Raw genomic sequence first — 17,897 nt, 5'->3', positions numbered from 1 at the left:
GATCTCATCCTGCCTTGCTGATATTTCTAAATGGATGAGGGAACGTCACCTTCAGCTCAACCTGCCCAAAACGGAGCTCATTATCATCCCAGCCAGTCCCACTATGGAACCGCAGATCAATATCCAGCTTGGATCAAATAATCTCTTGCCCACTAAGTCAGCCCGGAATCTGGGTGTCATGATTGATGACCAGCTAACCTTCAAGCTCCATGTGGCCTCGATTGCTCGGTCCTGCCGTTTCGCCCTCTACAACATCAAGAGGATCAGACCCTACTTGACAGAGCATGCTACACAACTCCTGGTACAGGCTCTTATAATATCACGTATTGACTACTGTAACTCATTACTGGCAGGCCTACCTGCATGCACAGTTATACCTCTGCAGTTGATCCAGAACGCAGCACGTCTGGTCTTCAACCAACCCAAGAGAGCTCATGTCACGCCTCTTTTAATCTCTCTACACTGGCTTCCAGTTGCAGCTCGCATTAAATTCAAAACTCTAATCATTGCTTACAAAGCAGTAACTAAAACTGCTCCTGTTTACCTGGAGTCCCTCATCCAGGTCTACACCCCTTCTCGCCCACTACGCTCAGCCAGCGAAAGGCGCCTGGTACTTCCAGCACATCATGCTCCTAAGTCACTAGCTCGACTCTTCTCCTCTGTTGTCCCTAAATGGTGGAATGAATTACCCAACTCCATTCGATCTACAGACTCCCTGTCTACTTTCAAGAGAAGGCTAAAGACCCAGCTCTTCAGAGAACACTTTGCACTTAGCTAGGCAATTCTCTACTGTTGTCCCCAGTAGTAGATTGAGTCTCAGCCAGACTATTCTCCACTGCTGCCCCCAGTGGTTGAATGAGTTTCCCAACTATAGTTAGCTCGCACTGTCCTGCTCTACTTCTGGGATTTCTTTGCCCAGCTCTTTGGGAATGATCCAGCACTTGGTACTTGGTAAATAGTTGTTGTGAAGTCTAATGAATGGCAATTAGTGATCCCACATTTTCCTTGATTCATTGTTGCTGTCTAATAACAAAAAAAAAACAACAAAAAAAAACAACAAAAAACAAACAAACAAAAAAAACTACATAAACAACGTATATTTTAGGTACTCTGCCTTAAACTCTACACGGCAGCACTTGCGTCCAATTAGACCTGAAGCACTTGATGGCACTTACTGATGTTGTTTCTTCTTGTCTAGATCATTGCTTGTGTTGTTCTTGCTCTCAAATGTACGTCGCTTTGGAGAAAAGCGTCTGCTAAATGACATTGTAACATTGTAACATCATCCAAGTAGGCGGCAGCAAATGCAGCATGTGGACGCAGCACCTTGTCCATGAGACACTGAAATGTAGCCAGGGCACCGAACAACCTGAACGGAAGTGTGACAAATAGGTACAAACCGTACGGAGTGGAGAAGGCCGTTTTTTCCTTGGACTCTGGAGACAAGGGAATCTGCCAGTAGCCCTTGGTTAAATCCAGTGTCGTGAAAAAGCGAGCAGTGCCTAGCCGATCCAGGAGTTCGTTGACCCGAGGCATTGGATAAGCATCAAATTATGACACATCATTCACCCTGCGGTAGTCTACACAGAACCGGATAGACCCATCTTTCTTGACAACAAGAACAATGGGGCTACACCAGGCACTGTGAGACTCTTCTATTACTCCCATCTCCAGCATTGCTTTCAATTCCTGCTGAACAATTTTTCAATTGTGTTCAGGCAGTCTGTAAGGTCGTGAAAAAACGTCACGCCTGGTTTTGTCTCGATGTGGTGTTGTATGAGGTCTGTGCGTCCTGGCAAAGGGGAGAACACATCAGCAAAACGCTGCTGCAACCAGGCAACATCTGTTTTCTGGGACTGTGAGAGATGGTCATCACAAAGGAGCGGAGTAGGATTGGTGGAATTTGGTACCTCTGGCCCCAACTCATCCCTTTCCTTCACCATAGTCCTCAAAGCCTCTCTCCATGCTTTGAGGAGGTTGAGGCGGTAAATCTGTGTTGCCCCACCCCTGTCAGAACGCACGACCTCATAGTCGACATCACCCCCTTGTCGTGTGACCACCAAGGGTCCTTGCCACTTGGCGAATAATTTGGAGCTGGATGAAGGAAGTAATATAAGCACTTTATCTCCCGGTGAAAATTGCCTGAGCCTCATCCGTCTGTTGTACAGGCGCTGTTGACGCTCCTGGGCCCTGAGCAAATTCTCCTGTGACAACTGCCCAAGTGAATGGAGTTTTGCTCTAAGGTCCAGGACGTATTGAATTTCATTTTTGCTTGGGCTTGGACCTTCCTCACAGTTTTCTTTAACCAGGTCCAAAACCCCCTGTGGTTTTCTGCCAAATAGCAGTTCAAAGGGAGAAAATCCTGTGGAGGCCTGGGGAACCTCCCGCACTGCAAACAACAGAGGGTCTAGCCATATATCCCAATTATGACTATCATCATGAATGAACTTACGGATCATGGACTTCAAAGTCTCATTCAGACATTGCACAAGCCCGTCAGTTTGTGGATGGAATACACTGGTCCAAATAGACTTGATGCCCAGTAACCCATACAGTTCCCTGAGTGTTGGTGACATAAATGAAGTGCCCTGGTCAGTCAGAATCTCTTTCAGGATTCCAACTCGGAGATGACCTGAAACAGTGCCTGAGCAACACTCTTTGCAGAAATGGTGCACAGTGGCACTGCTTCAGGATATCGAGTTGCATAGTCCACAGGGACAAGTACAAAGCGATATCCACGTGCGCTCCGGTGAAATGGCCCGATGAGGTCCATGCCAATTCATTCAAAGGGAACCTCAATTCATGGTAATGGGTGCAAAGGCGCTCTTGGAATGGCTGGCTGATTAACTAGTTGGCATTCAACAGTGCCCGCAGCAGCTGTGACCTGGGGAGGAGAAAAAATAGAAGGGGGATTAATGCGGGGGACGGGAGTAGGGGGAGCTTTTTGAATTAAGCCGATGTACGGCTGGAGTGAGAGACTTCCTTCTGGGTGCTGGTATTGGATGGGTGGATGGCAGTGGAACCGGCCCTCAGCTGCCTGGCCTCGGGGATGGACAGCGAGGTGATCCTGAGCAAGGGTGATGGCTGCCTCCAAGTTCACAGGCCGATGGCATCTCACTCACTCAGATGTCCTAGTTGGAAGCCCCTCTATGAACTGCTCCAACACCACCTGTTCCAGCATTTGACTCTCACCAGCAGACTCCCCCGGCTGTAGCCATCTGGCTGCTATATTCTTCAGCTGTTGGGCGTAGGTGAAGGGACAGTCATTTGGTCCCAGCTTAGTGCTGCGAAACCGGCGACGGTGATCTTCAGGGGAGAAGCCCATCCTATCAAGCACTGCCTTCTTTAAGTGCCTGAAACACCCCTTGGACACTACTGGAGACTCGGGGCTGCCATATGAGCCTCCCCCGTTAGCAAGGGAAGCAAGCACACAACCCACTCTGCTTCTGGCCAGTTGCATGCCTCCGCTGTTGCTTCAGACATCTCCATAAATGACTGTGGATCATCTGTTGTGGTCATTTTTGCATGATGATGCCTGAGAGAGGAGAGGATGAAGGGCTGGATGTTGCCCCCCCTGACCGGGACAGAAGCTGCTCCAAAACGTGTGTCTGCTTCTCTGACTGGGCATGAAGCGCCTCCAAATGCTGTCTGTTAACGGCAGTCTGTTCTTGGTGCATAGCAGCGAGTTCCCCCAACATCTGCGCTAGGGCAGCCACTGGTTGGACAGGTTGTGACTCTGACATTGTGCTGAATGCCCTACATTGGGCGCCAGTGTAACAGATGACTGTGTTACAGGGTCCTCTTCACCACAATGAACACACACGGGTGGCTTCAGATTAGAGCACAACCAAATACATCTCAAGTTTCCTTCTTAATTAAGCTTGCCTGGTGCTCACTTTCTTCAGTGCCTTTTTGGTAATTCCAAGTCCAAACTTAAATCCTTTAATATAGAGCAGCACAGCCTCCCTGCTCTGCTGCCTGTCTGTGAGTCTTAAGTCCCAGCCTGCTACTGCAGGCTGGGACTGAAGATTGTGCAAAGAGAGCACAATCAACTCACAGAAATCACCTGTGTCACTCAGCACTAGCACTGCTCCCTTGAGCCACTCCCTCACCTCTCCCCTGCAGCTGAGCTGAACCACACCCCACTACCACACATACTATGGTCCACAAACCATTTGCTGGTAGTCCTGCTGTGAAAGGAAATCATCCATTCATCCGTTTTCTATATTGCTTATCCCCTTGGGGTCGTGGGGGGGTGGAGCCTACCTCAGCTGCCATTGGGTGAGAGGCGGGGTACACCCTGGACTTGTCGTCAGTAGAGACAGACAACCAGGCACACTCATGCTCACACCTACGGGCAATTTAGAGTCACAAATTAACCTAACAGGCATGTTTTGGTGGTGGCAGGAAGCTGGAGTCCCCAGAGAGAACCCATGCATGCCCAAGGAGAACATGAAAACTCTGCACAGAAAGGCAACCTGCAATATGTCAGCCCTGTGATTGACTGGCGACCGGTCCAAAGTGTGCCCCGCCTCTCCCCCAGTGACAGCTGGGATAGGCTTCAGCACCCCCTCGACCCCAAATGGGGTAAGTGGTATAGAAAATGGATGGATGGATGGATTCTCAGCAGATGGAATCAAGAGTGCTCCAAAATCTCCTGATAGATGGTGATAAATGGGCTTGACAAAGCACAGTTGACTACCAGCAGCAGACGATGGTGGAAACTTCAATGACCTTGGATTCTGTGCCTCTCCAATCTTCAGTGCCTTATACTTCTTGTGGGGGCTGTCACAGGTTGTCTTCTGGACAGTTGTCAACACTTTCCTATGTGTGGTTATGTTTCAGAGTTTGAGAAAAGGCTCAGGAAACCTCCACAGGTGGTTCAACCTAATTGGCCAACTAGAACTCTTTTCAGGACAAAGAGCTAACCAGATTTTGACTTTTCCTTATTTTTTAAATATTTTGCAATGCTGCTTTTAATTTTTACAGCTGTAAGCTGAAATAATCAAGATAAAAAAAAATTACTGAAATATCTCACCTTGTGTTTGATAAATCAAGGAAAATATACACGTTTTAACCTTTTTGAAGTATGGGAAAAGATAAGCATTTGAGTCAAATTGATTTTTTAGATGCACCTGTATTTCTGTTAAACTGGCAAGAGTTTATCAACTGGATCCACTGATTATGAAGAATTGTAATTGCTGTCTGTTTAGTTCACGTTACTAAGTTTACTCCCCACGGCTGTGCATATCTACTACTTTTGAACTTTCAAAATAATTCTTAATTAATGCTCTGATTGGCCAGTTATAAATGTTAATGAGTGTTAATCCAACCATTAATTAAGAATTATTTTGAAAGTTTCTTCTCTTCCCAAACATTGTTTATGGATTGTTTCCCAGATAAGCAACAGATATATGAAACACTATCTGGCATGTGAGATTACAAAAATGTACAAATACACAAAAAACCTTGAATTACAGAAACGTGAGTAAATGTAATTTGTTACTTTCTACCCCTGGCATTCAAGGTTGCTACTCAAATTCAACCTTAAAGATTTGGCAAAGGGAATATTTGCAAGTTGAACAATTTGATCTTTGTTGTTAGAAGCTCCTGAAGCTGCAACGAACAAAAGGTGTTTCTGTTTTTGTGCTTTATGCTAAAAATAGCCCAGTAAGGGACAGCATTATGATATTATGAGTTCTTTGAAAAATAATTCATAAAATAAGAAAACACTGTCATGTTCTTATATTTTTCAATGACGCACATTAGACAGATCTGCTTGCAGAAAAGTAAGTGGTTGAATAGTCATGCACAGCCTAAGAACCTGTTCAGTTTATGATCAACAAGTTTAATTTTCAGGTTTTAATGAAAATATTCTCTCCATGTGTACTCTCTTGTTTGCAGGGCAGTGGAGTCAATGTATTGGGGAAAAGTGTGGTTCTGGTGGGGTTCAGACAAGGACAATATGGTGTGTCCATACAGAGGGTTGGACTACTCACTACACTCACTGCCAGCACATGGACAAGCCAGAGAGCCAAAGGGACTGCTTTAAGGTCTGTGATTGGCACCAGAACCTCTTTGAGTGGGAAGTCTTGGACTGGGGCCACTGTGTTCTTGCCCCGCTTTTTTTTAAGGAACTCAAGCTGAGAAATACTGAATGCATTACAGCACAGCATGGCATTCAGAAGCGTAAAGTCCACTGTGTACGCACTTCAAATCACACCACTGTCACTGCAAGGATATGTGAGTTTTTTTCCCCAAAACCTCCCGCTGAGCAGGCATGCCTCATTCCTTGCCCACAGGACTGTGTAGTTTCAGACTTTACCTCCTGGTCAAGCTGCAGCAAAACCTGCGGGGTTGGCCTGCAGCATCGGACCCGACATGTCCTGGCCACACCAATTTATGGTGGAGAATCCTGTCCAAACTTGACTGAGACAAGACCTTGTTCTAACCCTCTCGGCTGCCCTACTGGGGAGAGCAAATACCATTTCAGCCTTAAAGCAGGGGCCTGGAGTGAATGCCGACTCTTGCCTCTCAAGGATACCTTTTTAAGAGGCAGGACTACAATGGACTTCAACACCAGCTTTGATGAAAACAAGACAGTCACAATGCACAAACAACTTTCTCATCACCACTCTCATCAGCACCAACACCAATCTCTGGTGCACAGGAATCCGCTGTTATGGGAACTTGAAGTGGGATACCGTATAAGACAAGTCCGTTGTATACGAAGTGATGGCAAGAATTCTATGCAGAGGTAAGTTAATGCAATGTGCTGCACAGTAAGTTAGAGAAACATGTAGGAGCAATTTACAAAGTAAAAACTTGTATTTCTGAAGAATTCTGAGGAATGATAGCATGCTCCTAATGACAACAACACAGCTGTGAGGAAGAAAAGCTGCTTTTCTGTAGGCGTGGGGCCAAGACCTGCAATGATGTTATGCATTTATTTTTATATACAGTTTCTCAGCCAAATAGCATTTGGATAATTGGGTTGAAAGACATCTGTTTGGAATTCGTATGTTGTTATTACTGACAAGAGAGGTTCTTGGCTTTGCATGTGTAGACTGTATTATGGACTAGTTAAAGTTTTTGCAGATTAGCATGATATTTATTAAAATGGCTATATGTAACTTTCAGAAGTACCACACATTAGTAGCAAAGGATGCTGTTAAGTGAACTGCACCAGTTTTCTGTTGCCTCTTCTTGGTGAAGCACACTTAGGAGCATGAAAGGGCATCATCTGAAACACAGGAGGCTAATTTCCATTATCAGCAGGAGGCTAATGTAATTTACCGGCATCATTTTTACAGAAAAGGTAAGTGAAGTTACGTTTTTGTGAGTTCACTGTTTGCAAATGGCATACTTGCGAATAAACTATATTTGACTCTCAAGGGCTGGCACAACACTGGATTAGCTTATGTAGCTAACTATTTATTTGTAACAGCTTTTACTGAGGCTCAGACACATCTATGAAATAGGAACACATTACTGTTACCATTTATAGGTTTTCTGCAAAGACTCTGATGTGCCATGCACAATTGCCAAGTTTGAATGTTGTGCTCTAACAAAGTGCAGACTAGGGGTGGGAAATTAATCAGAAATAAGATTATATCGCAATATGGCCTGCTGCAATTTTCGAATCGCAAAGGTGCAATATTTCGTTGACCTGAAATTTGGTCAAAATACCCATTTTAAACCCTTTTTTTTTTTTGGAGCAGAGGTGTTATGCAGGACATATGTCATGCAATCATTCAGGTGCTGTTTTTTTTGTAAATTTTTTCTTATTAAATATAAGAATGACAAAAACCTTTCAGTGCAATAGTTCATATCCAATTATCAATATGAGTCAAAATCATCAGAATTAGATTTTTTAAAATAATTGTACAATCCTTGTTTAGGAATTAAAGAAAGTTAAGGAATAATCACATATCAAATAGCGATATTGGGGGAAAAAATCACAATTAGATTATTATCCAAAATCGTTCAGCCCTAGTGCAGACTTGAGTCTTTGCCCCTACTGTGCAAAATCATTTTTCATAGTCATGTAAGTCAATAAAATGCAACAGCTGCACTGCTCCAAAAACAACTTCTATTGTACTTAGGAAAACTCAATCAATGAAACTGTGGGTGCAGGAGTTTTGGTCATGTTCAGATATAAACTAGTCTAACTTTAAGGTGAGAACAAAAGCCTTGTTTTATTACAGCTTTCCAGAGATCAATGCCCTGTTAGTTACAACCAGGATGTAACGAATGAGATATTTAGTACAAAAATCTATACAGGTCTAAATTTTATTTTGCTTCTCAGGGTTCCAGCTCTGAGTTATTTGCTGCTCCTTAAGTGGAGAACATGGACATAGGTTCAAGGAGGATGGGGCGAAGGCAGCAGGAGCTAGATGTTACTGTGAGGAGAACAAACATTAGGTGTCTTAGCTGACTGATGCTTGGACAAAACAACAGGTTGGTCATACTGGTCAAAGAATATAGGAATAATAAACATCAACTTTAATTTAATATACGTAAGTGGTCACCTGCCACGACTACAGAGAGACATGCCATCTGATCTTGCAAAAAATGTTGCCAACAGGAGACTGTAAATAATGCTCCTGTAAATGCTTATTTCCTTTACATGTACTTGCTGTCTGAAGACCTGAACCTGACATGTCACATGTGTAGCTAATAAGAATTAATGGGAACATTGTCGACTGTGCAGACTTTGTCTGTTGCATTAGCAGTTGTTTCTGTCGAGCGCCTAGTGGGTAATTTTTAATTCATTCATTCATGCGGTTAGAAAAAAATAACTTCGCTACCTCAAAAAAGTTATTGATAGGTTAAGGCTTTCATTTTGTTATTTCTGTTTTTTCACATAAGTTTAACAAGTTTTATATACAGATTTCTTTCTTTCTCACAAGTTTCTATCTGAAACATTTCTAATAAACCAGTGGACCTCAGAGTCTCTTTGTCTCTTGTGTCAGTCATGCCCCTGAGAGAGAGAGTTGAGAGTAGACCAGTGGAAAAAGAGGAACCTAAAAAAGAGAGCTCAGTTGAGGAGGAGAAAAGCTGGAACAAATACTTTCCAACATATAAGCTTGCAGGGGTAAGTTGAAAAGTGATGACCTACACAGCTTGACCACTTAGTTAATCTGAAGAATTATTATGTGACTATACATCAGCATAAAGATAAGGCTTTAGTGTCAATTTGTCAATTACAATGTTCATGAAATTAATTTATAATTGTAATATCCCATGTATAGAATATTTAGGTCCCTATGTTATTAAAGTGTAATTCAAAAAATTAAATTCTAGAACTTTTCCATTGTTGCATGTCACATAAACACAAAGCCCTTTAGTTGTTTTGGCAACCTCGATTGTGTGGACACTGAAGCATTTTGACTTCTGTACCAGTGGTAAGTGACAACATGCAGTGGTTTTCAGTTCAGGTACAGCAGGGGTGGAATCCACTGAGGTAGTGCTTCAGTAGTTTTCAGGTAAACTTCCTGAAGTTTCATAGATCTGGTCAACAAAAAATAAAATATAAAAACAGTATTATTCACAAAAAGTTTGGCTCTCTGGTTTACCTTGATGATGATGATGATGATGATTATAATCCAGTGTGAATGGTCCTTGCTTCATAAACGAGAGGTGAGCTTGCCAGCAGATGTGAGAACATGGCTCTGAAGGGTTTCCAAGAAAGAAACTGACCTATAGCGCAAAGAGACGACATCAAAGAAATCTTTGAAGATATGTCACCTGATCATATCTGATGGACTAACAGTATCTACGTATTTACATATACTACTACTACTACTTATAATAATAACAATTATAAAAGTAATAATAATAACAATAATAATAATAGTAACAATAAAATAATAATAATAATAATAATAATAATGACATCTTGTTTTGTCAAACATTAAATGTTGCAAAAAATATTTTAAAAATAAAAGGCGTCTTTTTTTCCCACAAAATGTCTTCAAGAATCTCAATCAAGTCCAGTTGCCCCTTTGATGAAGATTGAGATATAGACCTCCAAAAAATTGCTCCTGTGGCTTAACGTGCCCCAGGAAAGGGCTATGTTGATCCGAGTCAGAGGGGAAGTTACGCTGTTGAGAGCTAATCTGAACACCTGAGTTTTAGGTTTAAACCTTAGTTTTTTAATATTGTTTGTGTTTGTCTTTACTTGTGAGTTAGATGCAGACCAGATCACATTTGATGACCAGTTAATGCAGAAAACTAGAAATGGTTCTTCAAATGGTTCTTTTCTTTCCACTGTATATTGTAATAAGTGACATTTCTGATAGGAATAATCAGATGCATTGGTTTAACATCAGCCAATATGGGCCCTTTTTGTCTTCTCTTTTGTCTTAATGGTTTAATGCTGAAATTATGGCATCTAATAGCTGATCCAGAGAAGAGATTTATTATTCTGCAGAAGATGTGACCATTTTTGTTTTCATGGTCAAACGTGAGAAACAATATTGGCATCCTTGGAGACTAACACAAAAGTGGCTATGAAAAAAAACATTGATACTGGTTTTGGAGATCAGCTAAATGATTTTGAACATCTGTATCTGCATCCACCTTGATTTCAATCAATCAGTACACCTACTTTCTAGGTGAATAAGTTTAGAACTGGTTAATATCTTTTCCCACTTTGTAGACTTAACTGAACTATAATGCCTAATGGGTCAGATTACCTGATTGCTCACTTCATACCATAGCTACTATTTTGGAAAACAATGTGTGGCTCAGAAATTCAGGCAAATCTTTAGCTAAGTGATTTACAACATATGGTTTACAGTAAATCACCAACACGTATTTTTTTTGGACCTGGATAAATTTCCTTTGATATGAGTCATTATTCCTTACATTCATAGATAGCATCTACTTTAACATGTAAAAGCTGTTTATCATGTAAAAAAAAAAAAAAAAGAAAAAAAAAGTTCTTACCCCTTCTACAGCACAGTGAGGTAAAAATGATGGGTACTTCTTGAATTCATTGTCACATGACAACACCTATGCACAGTTGCCTAGATGGAGGATCTGGTTTAACTTACCCACTGACTTATCTTACCCCACTCTCCTGATAGCAATATCTTACACTGTTGGATGTGTGCAGTAGCACTGTTGAAATTCTAAGTCAACCTTCAACATTATTGATTCTTCAGATTTTTCTCTAGTTGTTGATGCAGGGTAGTGTAGGGATGATGTCTGTTCATTGTTTAGATGTGGGTGGGCCTTGACTTTCTATCACTGTTGTTTTCTCCTAACTCAGAAAATAAAACAACCATATCTAGAATACTGGGGGCGGAGTCAAAAATCATTATAGCCTTAGCTTAGCTCTGCTAAAAGTACATCTCTCTTGGAAAGCAGAGTGTTATAAAGTATTATAGCTTGTGTTATCTGGAATTTAGGGGAAAAAAAGCTAGCACACACTTTTCAGACACACACAATTTCAGATAAAATTATGTTGACTATGATGTGAGCCAGCAAGCGAAAGTTTTTCAGCTAGTTGAGGCTAAACTAAGCTGCATCAATACAAATTGTTGTAAATATTTAATGCCAGAAAATATACCAACTGCATCAGTCCCACTAGTCAAAAATCATCATACATTAATGGTCAGAAACAGCATTATCATATAAAGACAGTAATTTACCTACATTACATTGTTATCAGCTGGCTAGCATTTACAAAAGCAATTATGCTACGAGCAGATGAATTCCATTTTTGATTTATGCTCTTCAACAAACAGATGAAAAAAAAATTATCTTTTTAAAAAATTCTTTACAAGGGAAGGGATTTATGTTAAGATAGATTCCTAGATGTGTCACGATTGTATTACTTTCTTCCTTATTTTTCTGTCTTTTTTATTTTTAGTCTCTGTATCAAGGACAACTCTCCCTTAACCTTCCAGTTGTGTGTGATGCCTAAAGACTGTCAGACATCTGATTGGTCATTGTGGAGTCCATGCTCTAAGACCTGCCGGTCCACAGACCTGTCTCCTGGTTACCGCCTCCGATCACGGATCATGACACACATCCCAGTTGGAGGGGGGAAACAATGTCCTGCCCTTAAGGAAAAGGAGGCTTGCAACATCATAGGAGATTTACTTCCGATCTGCCCAAGGTAGTTTTTCCAAATCTAAGCTCACAATCCTCTGTTCGCCCATTGTATTCTTATACATATTTTTATGCATACAATTTTAAAAGTATAAAACCACATATTTATTCTTCATTTTATTTTTTGAGTTGTTACAAGTGAATAAGTAGAGGGGAAGCTTGGCACCTGCAAATATTCAGTAATGACTGTAGAACTGCTATCAGTATGGTTTAGCATTCTTTTAATTCTATTGTGAAACCTACAATAACCTTCACTTATTGTTAGGAGTTGAAAACAGGATCTCTGAAGAGTTTTGTTGCCAAGGGTTTTGTGACTTTGTGTCACGCTTTGCCCAATATTACTCACAGTAAGCAAACTATTCAATATAGAATTACTTTCCCTGCAGGTGGTTTGTGCTCTATTTGCAAAAACTAAATGTAATGCCTGGGAGCAAAGGATTTACATGATTGGAGAAAAGTAATTACATAAATTAAGAATTTGATAGAATTCTGCAGGCTGTTGTGCTGGTAGACTCCTGCAAAATTACTGCTTTTTGCTCCATTGCATTTTTCATATTTAAAAGAAAATATTTTTCATAAGATTTTAAATCAAATGGAAATGCCTCCTTATTCCTGAAATACTCTGGGAGGATCTTTCCAGAGACTTCACATATAATATGTCTTTTGCTTTGTTTGAGTTAAAAACAAACAAACAAACAATTGCTTATTAGATCTTGTACTCCTCTTAAAAAGTGTAATTTTTAGGTTTCTGGATAGATGCAAACAATGATTACTTGAGCAGATGCAAATTATGTTACATGTCTGTGTACACTCTCCTAGGTTTGTCTGGAGGACCACTGACTGGGGGGAGTGTCATGTTCTCCCCTTATTGAGCCAGCAGGACCAGCGGCTTGGTAACATCAGTAATCTGTGTGGAGGAGGTATCAGGAGTAGGAGGCCTTACTGTGTTCAGGTGTCTGATGACTCCGCTCTACATGACGGGAAGGAGGGTAAGAAAAACTGTCACAAGAAACCTAGAGCTTACAAAAGTCATAGGATCTCTAAAAGCCACCTTCAAAAGTCGAAGGACTGTGGAGGCCTGGGTCTACCATGTTTTTTGCATTACTACTGGGCAGCCAATGTCAGAGTTATGGTGTACCGGCAGTATGGCTTTGAGAGAGGGGATGGGTTCATCCCGCCTCCTTGGCTGGCTATTGAAAAAAGCCTAACCTGCAAGACTTCTCTCCCTGCTCTCCTCTTCTCGTCTCCAAGGCCCCCCGTAGTCTATAGGAAGGATCATTTTGTTTTGTTAAATACTCAGAGGATCTGGAATCAAATTAGAAAATTTTATGCGCTTCCAGACACCTCGGTATACGCTCCAATCTGGCAGAACCATGCCTTTTTGCCATCTCTTACTGATACAACCTTTAGAGAGTGGAGCTGTATGGGCATTGTTAGTTTAAAGGACCTTTATGTTGAAGAACATTTAGGCTCCTTTGAACAATTACGGTCCAAATTTCCTCTTTCAAAATCCCAGTTTTTTTAGATATTTACAGTTGAGACACTATGTCCGACAGGTTACTAAATCATATGAATTACCGCCTGAAAATAATTCAGTGTTCAAATCCCTTCTCAGCCCCCCTGAAGCAAAAAACTTGATCTCGGAGCTGGTTTGTTACTTTTCAAGCACTCTGGATTCGTCCACTATAAAAAAAAAACTAGCCTGGGAAGGTGAGCTTGGTATTGAGATCAAGGATGAATCATGGGGTGAAGTATTAACTAACATTAAGTCTTGCTCAATTAACGCCAGGCTCCAACTGATCCAGTACAAGGTAGTTCATAGATGACATTATTCTAAGACCAGATTAAACAAAATTTTCCCTTATGTACTACTATGTAATAGATGTAATGCTGCAGAAGGCACTCTTGCACATCTCTTCTGGACCTGCCTGAAATTATACAACTTTTGGTCTCTCATTTTCCAATGGTTTTCCTCTGCCTTTAACATCACTGTAACACCTGACCCTGACTCCTCGTTTAGGACACTCCAATACTTTGAAAAATTTGGATTGTAACATACGTATTGCTCTGATTCATGGTATGATGATTGCTAAGAGATGAATCCTGAAACTGTGGAAGTCCAATTTAGCTCCCAAGTTTGAGACTTGGTTGAGAGAACTCATAAGCATTCTACATGTGGAGAGACTGAGATATGAACTCTCTGGTAATCTTCTGAAATTTTTAAGGATATGGAGTCCAGTGCTAGAGCATATGAACAACCAATGATACCCTCTTTGCTCACCTACCTTGCTAATGTACCTGTTTTGTAAGATGGACAGCTGTACAATGGAGCAGGTGACACTGCTGTGATTTGTGCCCCTTTTATTTATTTTATTTATTTATATATTTTTTTAACTTTCTATTTATTTATTTAGTTATTCATTTGGTTAATTTTACATGTCTGTGTCATTGTTGTTTTTTATTAATATTTTCATTATTGTTTATGTATTTATCATGGTCTCCTTGTCTCTTACTTGAACTTACTTGTAATTTAAAAATGTTCATAAATAAAATGTTCAAAAAGAAAAAAAAAGAGATAAGAACAATTCAAAACAGGTGCCTTAATCCACAAATGCATTTAATTAACACACTGCAGCTGACAAAACATGCTAGTTTGATGTCTTCATAATAAACAATCTTCATAATAAAAATCCTGTGGCGTATTTAACTCCAGGTCTCATCAAACAGTAAAAATTCCTCTCATAATGACAAAAACTAAACTTCATAACTGAACATTTAATCCTATTCTGTTTGATCTTGACGCAGTGCCAAATTATGCACAGAGATGCTCCAGTTCATGACGCGTGCAGGGACGTCAGGGGGACTCAGATAGAGTGGACATGCAGAAGAACAACTTTAGGGCTCATGTGTGTTTAAAGTCAAGTTTTCACTCAGCAGGTGAGGGTTTGCAGCTTTATAAACAGTAACAGGGCAGCTGTGCGCGAATCTTCACAAGAAAGAACTAGAGGCTCTCTCTCTCTCTCTTTCTCCTTCTCTGTTGCTCTCTCTCCTTCCCTCCCTCCTTTCTCTCTCTCTCTCTCCTCTCTGGACTCTGTGTAGGCAGGCCCAGGCCAGGTGAAATAGGGCTCAGATCAGGTTTTGTGAATAGGTTGCTCTTTAAAGCCATAAACACTCATGCTGAATGATATTCCAGTCTTGTAAATCCATCAGAATCAGTGGATTCTGAAAACGTTAAAATCTGTAAAACTTGTCATATGTTACAAGGACAGCATATTTGTGTGGATTACTTACTTAATAAATTCTCCTTCTAAGGTAGCTAATTAACCATTTAGTGTGCAAACATGTAGCACTCATTAAATGGTACCTACATCTAATGTTGGATCATTTCTCTTTGTAAACATTACAGCAGCCTATTGCTAAAAAAAATTGTGCAGCCCACAGGACGTCTTGTTGGAGCAAATCCGGCCCTGTGCTACAGCCTCCTCCTCCAGAGTCAGAGCCCCAAAACCTGTAGCTCATTCAGAAAGACCCCAGAAATAGGTGTCACTTGAGGCATTTGGTTTCACTGCCAAAAAGCAGACTAAATGAAAAGCAGGATAGCCATTTACACAACTGCACTTAATTGTTCTAATTGTTGGTGCTGCTGTGACTTTTGTTTTTTCTGTGAAGCGATATGGCTGTTCAAAGTAAGATAAATAACTTGCACTGAAAAGTTATGGAGATGGTTGAATATTTGTATGACTACATTATATCTGAGATAAGCCTTGCAAAAAGTGTTTTATTGGATAGATTGAAAACATTGAAATTACATAAAAGCAAACTAACAGAAAAGCTGTTCAAAATTGCCCTCTTCCTTTAAAATTCTATTGGTCCTGAGAATCTTAATAGTGTAGGTTAAAGTCTTTTTAAAACCGGAATGCTTTATTAGAGAACAGCCCTTGGGCTAAGGGCATGTACACAGTATACTCCTTTATACATGAAAACCTCTGGGAAGTGACTGATAGGCAGAAAACAAGGCTCTTACACATGTGGCATGCTAGGTTGATGGTCGGGTAATATGATTTGGTGTCGAAAAAAAATTTCAGTCAAAAAATTTTTTTTTGCTTTAATCCCTGTATCATATGTCATGACTCCCCGCACCTGAAAGTACTGCCCCTCAACGCTGATTGGTCCTGTCACTTTCTAACTGGGCCCAAACAGTTTAGACTGGAGCTTTGCAAGATGGATTCACCAGTGAGAAACACAGAAACCAGTGTATCCATCTACTTTGCAAGGTTAGCATGAAACATGAAATGAGTCAGAAAAAAACAAACAAACAAAAAAAAAAACCAAACAACAAAACAATCCATACATGAGATGCTTGCAAGTCCAGGGGTGTTCCTGGCTTATGGACGTGTGACCGTGCACATATTTATAGTTGTGCTTAAAATTATAGCAGTGTGTTTAAAGGGATATTTTAGGATTTTTGAAGTTGGGTCGTATGAGGTGCTTGGCTATAGTGGTAGCATTAGCCTCCAATGATTTCTGTGTAATTTGATCCTGTTGTTATTACGAGCTCAGAGAGAGCCGGCGCATAGCAGCTGTAGATGGGAACATGTTGTCCGCGTAAATTAACAAGTTTTACGAAAAAAAGGGCCAAGGAAATATGTTGGCTCACCTGTGCGCTGTGTTGAAAACGTACACAGCACTTTATTTCTCCCAAAAAACCCCCTCTGTGTCAGGCACTAACTTATGATGCAGCTTTCGCCATTTTGTATCCTTCTGCCTCCACTCACTGTTTACTTCACACATCCGCCAGTCAGCTGTGTGGGTCTGTGGACTTCTTCAGGAATAATAACACCCTGTCAAGCTAAAACAAAGATAACGAGCGATTTCATCAAAAGTGATGATGATGTGTTACTGTGGATACGAGAGGATATTTGTATGAACTGGAGTACACTGAAGAAGAACTTACACAGATGGGTACAGACCAGACTTATACAGCGGGCTGAAAGAGAGACCAGAGAACCTTCATTTGAAATTTTAGAGCAGGATAGATCCCGAGTTACCTGGTGGTGTAGGTGTAGAAAATGTGAATCCATGCCAATCCACTCAGAGAGCTGCTGTTGTCATGAGTGGGACTTAGTTGCGACACTTCTTCAGGACATAACTGAATCAGAGGATAGCAGCTCACAGACGCCTGCAGTCTGCATCACGCTCCATCCAGAATTCCCTGCCTAATCACCGGTATTTTGCGGACCTTCTTCAACTTTCAGAAGATAAATTGGAAAAACAGACCCCGATTTGAAGGGCCGAATGGAAATTTGTCATCCAGGTAAGCTAATGACTGTCGTCTTTTCCTCTAATGGCTGATATGTACGGTGTCCAGGAGGTGTGCTTGTTTAAACAGTCTGGATAAATGCACGTACGCGGCATCTTCTGAATCTAAAGAAAATACATTTAAAAATCCTAAAATGCGTTGTAGTAACTGATGCTTGACCCCCGCTACACTGCAATCCACACAGCATACAGCCAGATGTGTGAAGTAAACAGTGAGTGGAGGCAGAAGGATACAAAATGGCAAAAGCTGCATCGCAAGTTAGTGCCTGACACAGAGGGGGTTTCTAGGAGAAATAAAGTGCTGTGTACGTTTTCAACACAGCGCAGAGACAAGCCAACATATTTTCTTGGCTCATTTCTTCGTAAAACTTGTTAATTTACGTAGACAACATGTTCCCATCTACAGCCGCTATGTGCCGGCTCTCTCCGAGCTCGTAATAACAACAGGATCAAAT

The 17,897-nt window shown here is 41.0% G+C and overlaps 1 protein-coding gene across 1 annotated transcript in view; it reads left to right on the top strand.

The window, feature by feature from the left end:
* The window catches only part of thsd7ba (thrombospondin, type I, domain containing 7Ba), a 245,787-nt gene that overhangs the window by 61,205 nt on the left and 166,685 nt on the right, over window positions 1–17,897 (top strand). Inside the window, exons 2-4 of the mRNA XM_041807413.1 lie at window positions 5,905–6,757; window positions 11,882–12,130; window positions 12,943–13,112. Coding sequence (XP_041663347.1) covers window positions 5,905–6,757; window positions 11,882–12,130; window positions 12,943–13,112 — 1,272 coding nt within the window. The remainder of the gene's footprint in view (window positions 1–5,904; window positions 6,758–11,881; window positions 12,131–12,942; window positions 13,113–17,897) is intronic.

Source organism: Cheilinus undulatus, linkage group 15 (genome assembly GCF_018320785.1).
Source record: "Cheilinus undulatus linkage group 15, ASM1832078v1, whole genome shotgun sequence".
Classification (NCBI taxonomy): domain Eukaryota; kingdom Metazoa; phylum Chordata; class Actinopteri; order Labriformes; family Labridae; genus Cheilinus; species Cheilinus undulatus.
Note: the sequence above shows the minus strand (reverse complement) of the source record. Positions and strands in the feature narration are given on the sequence as shown.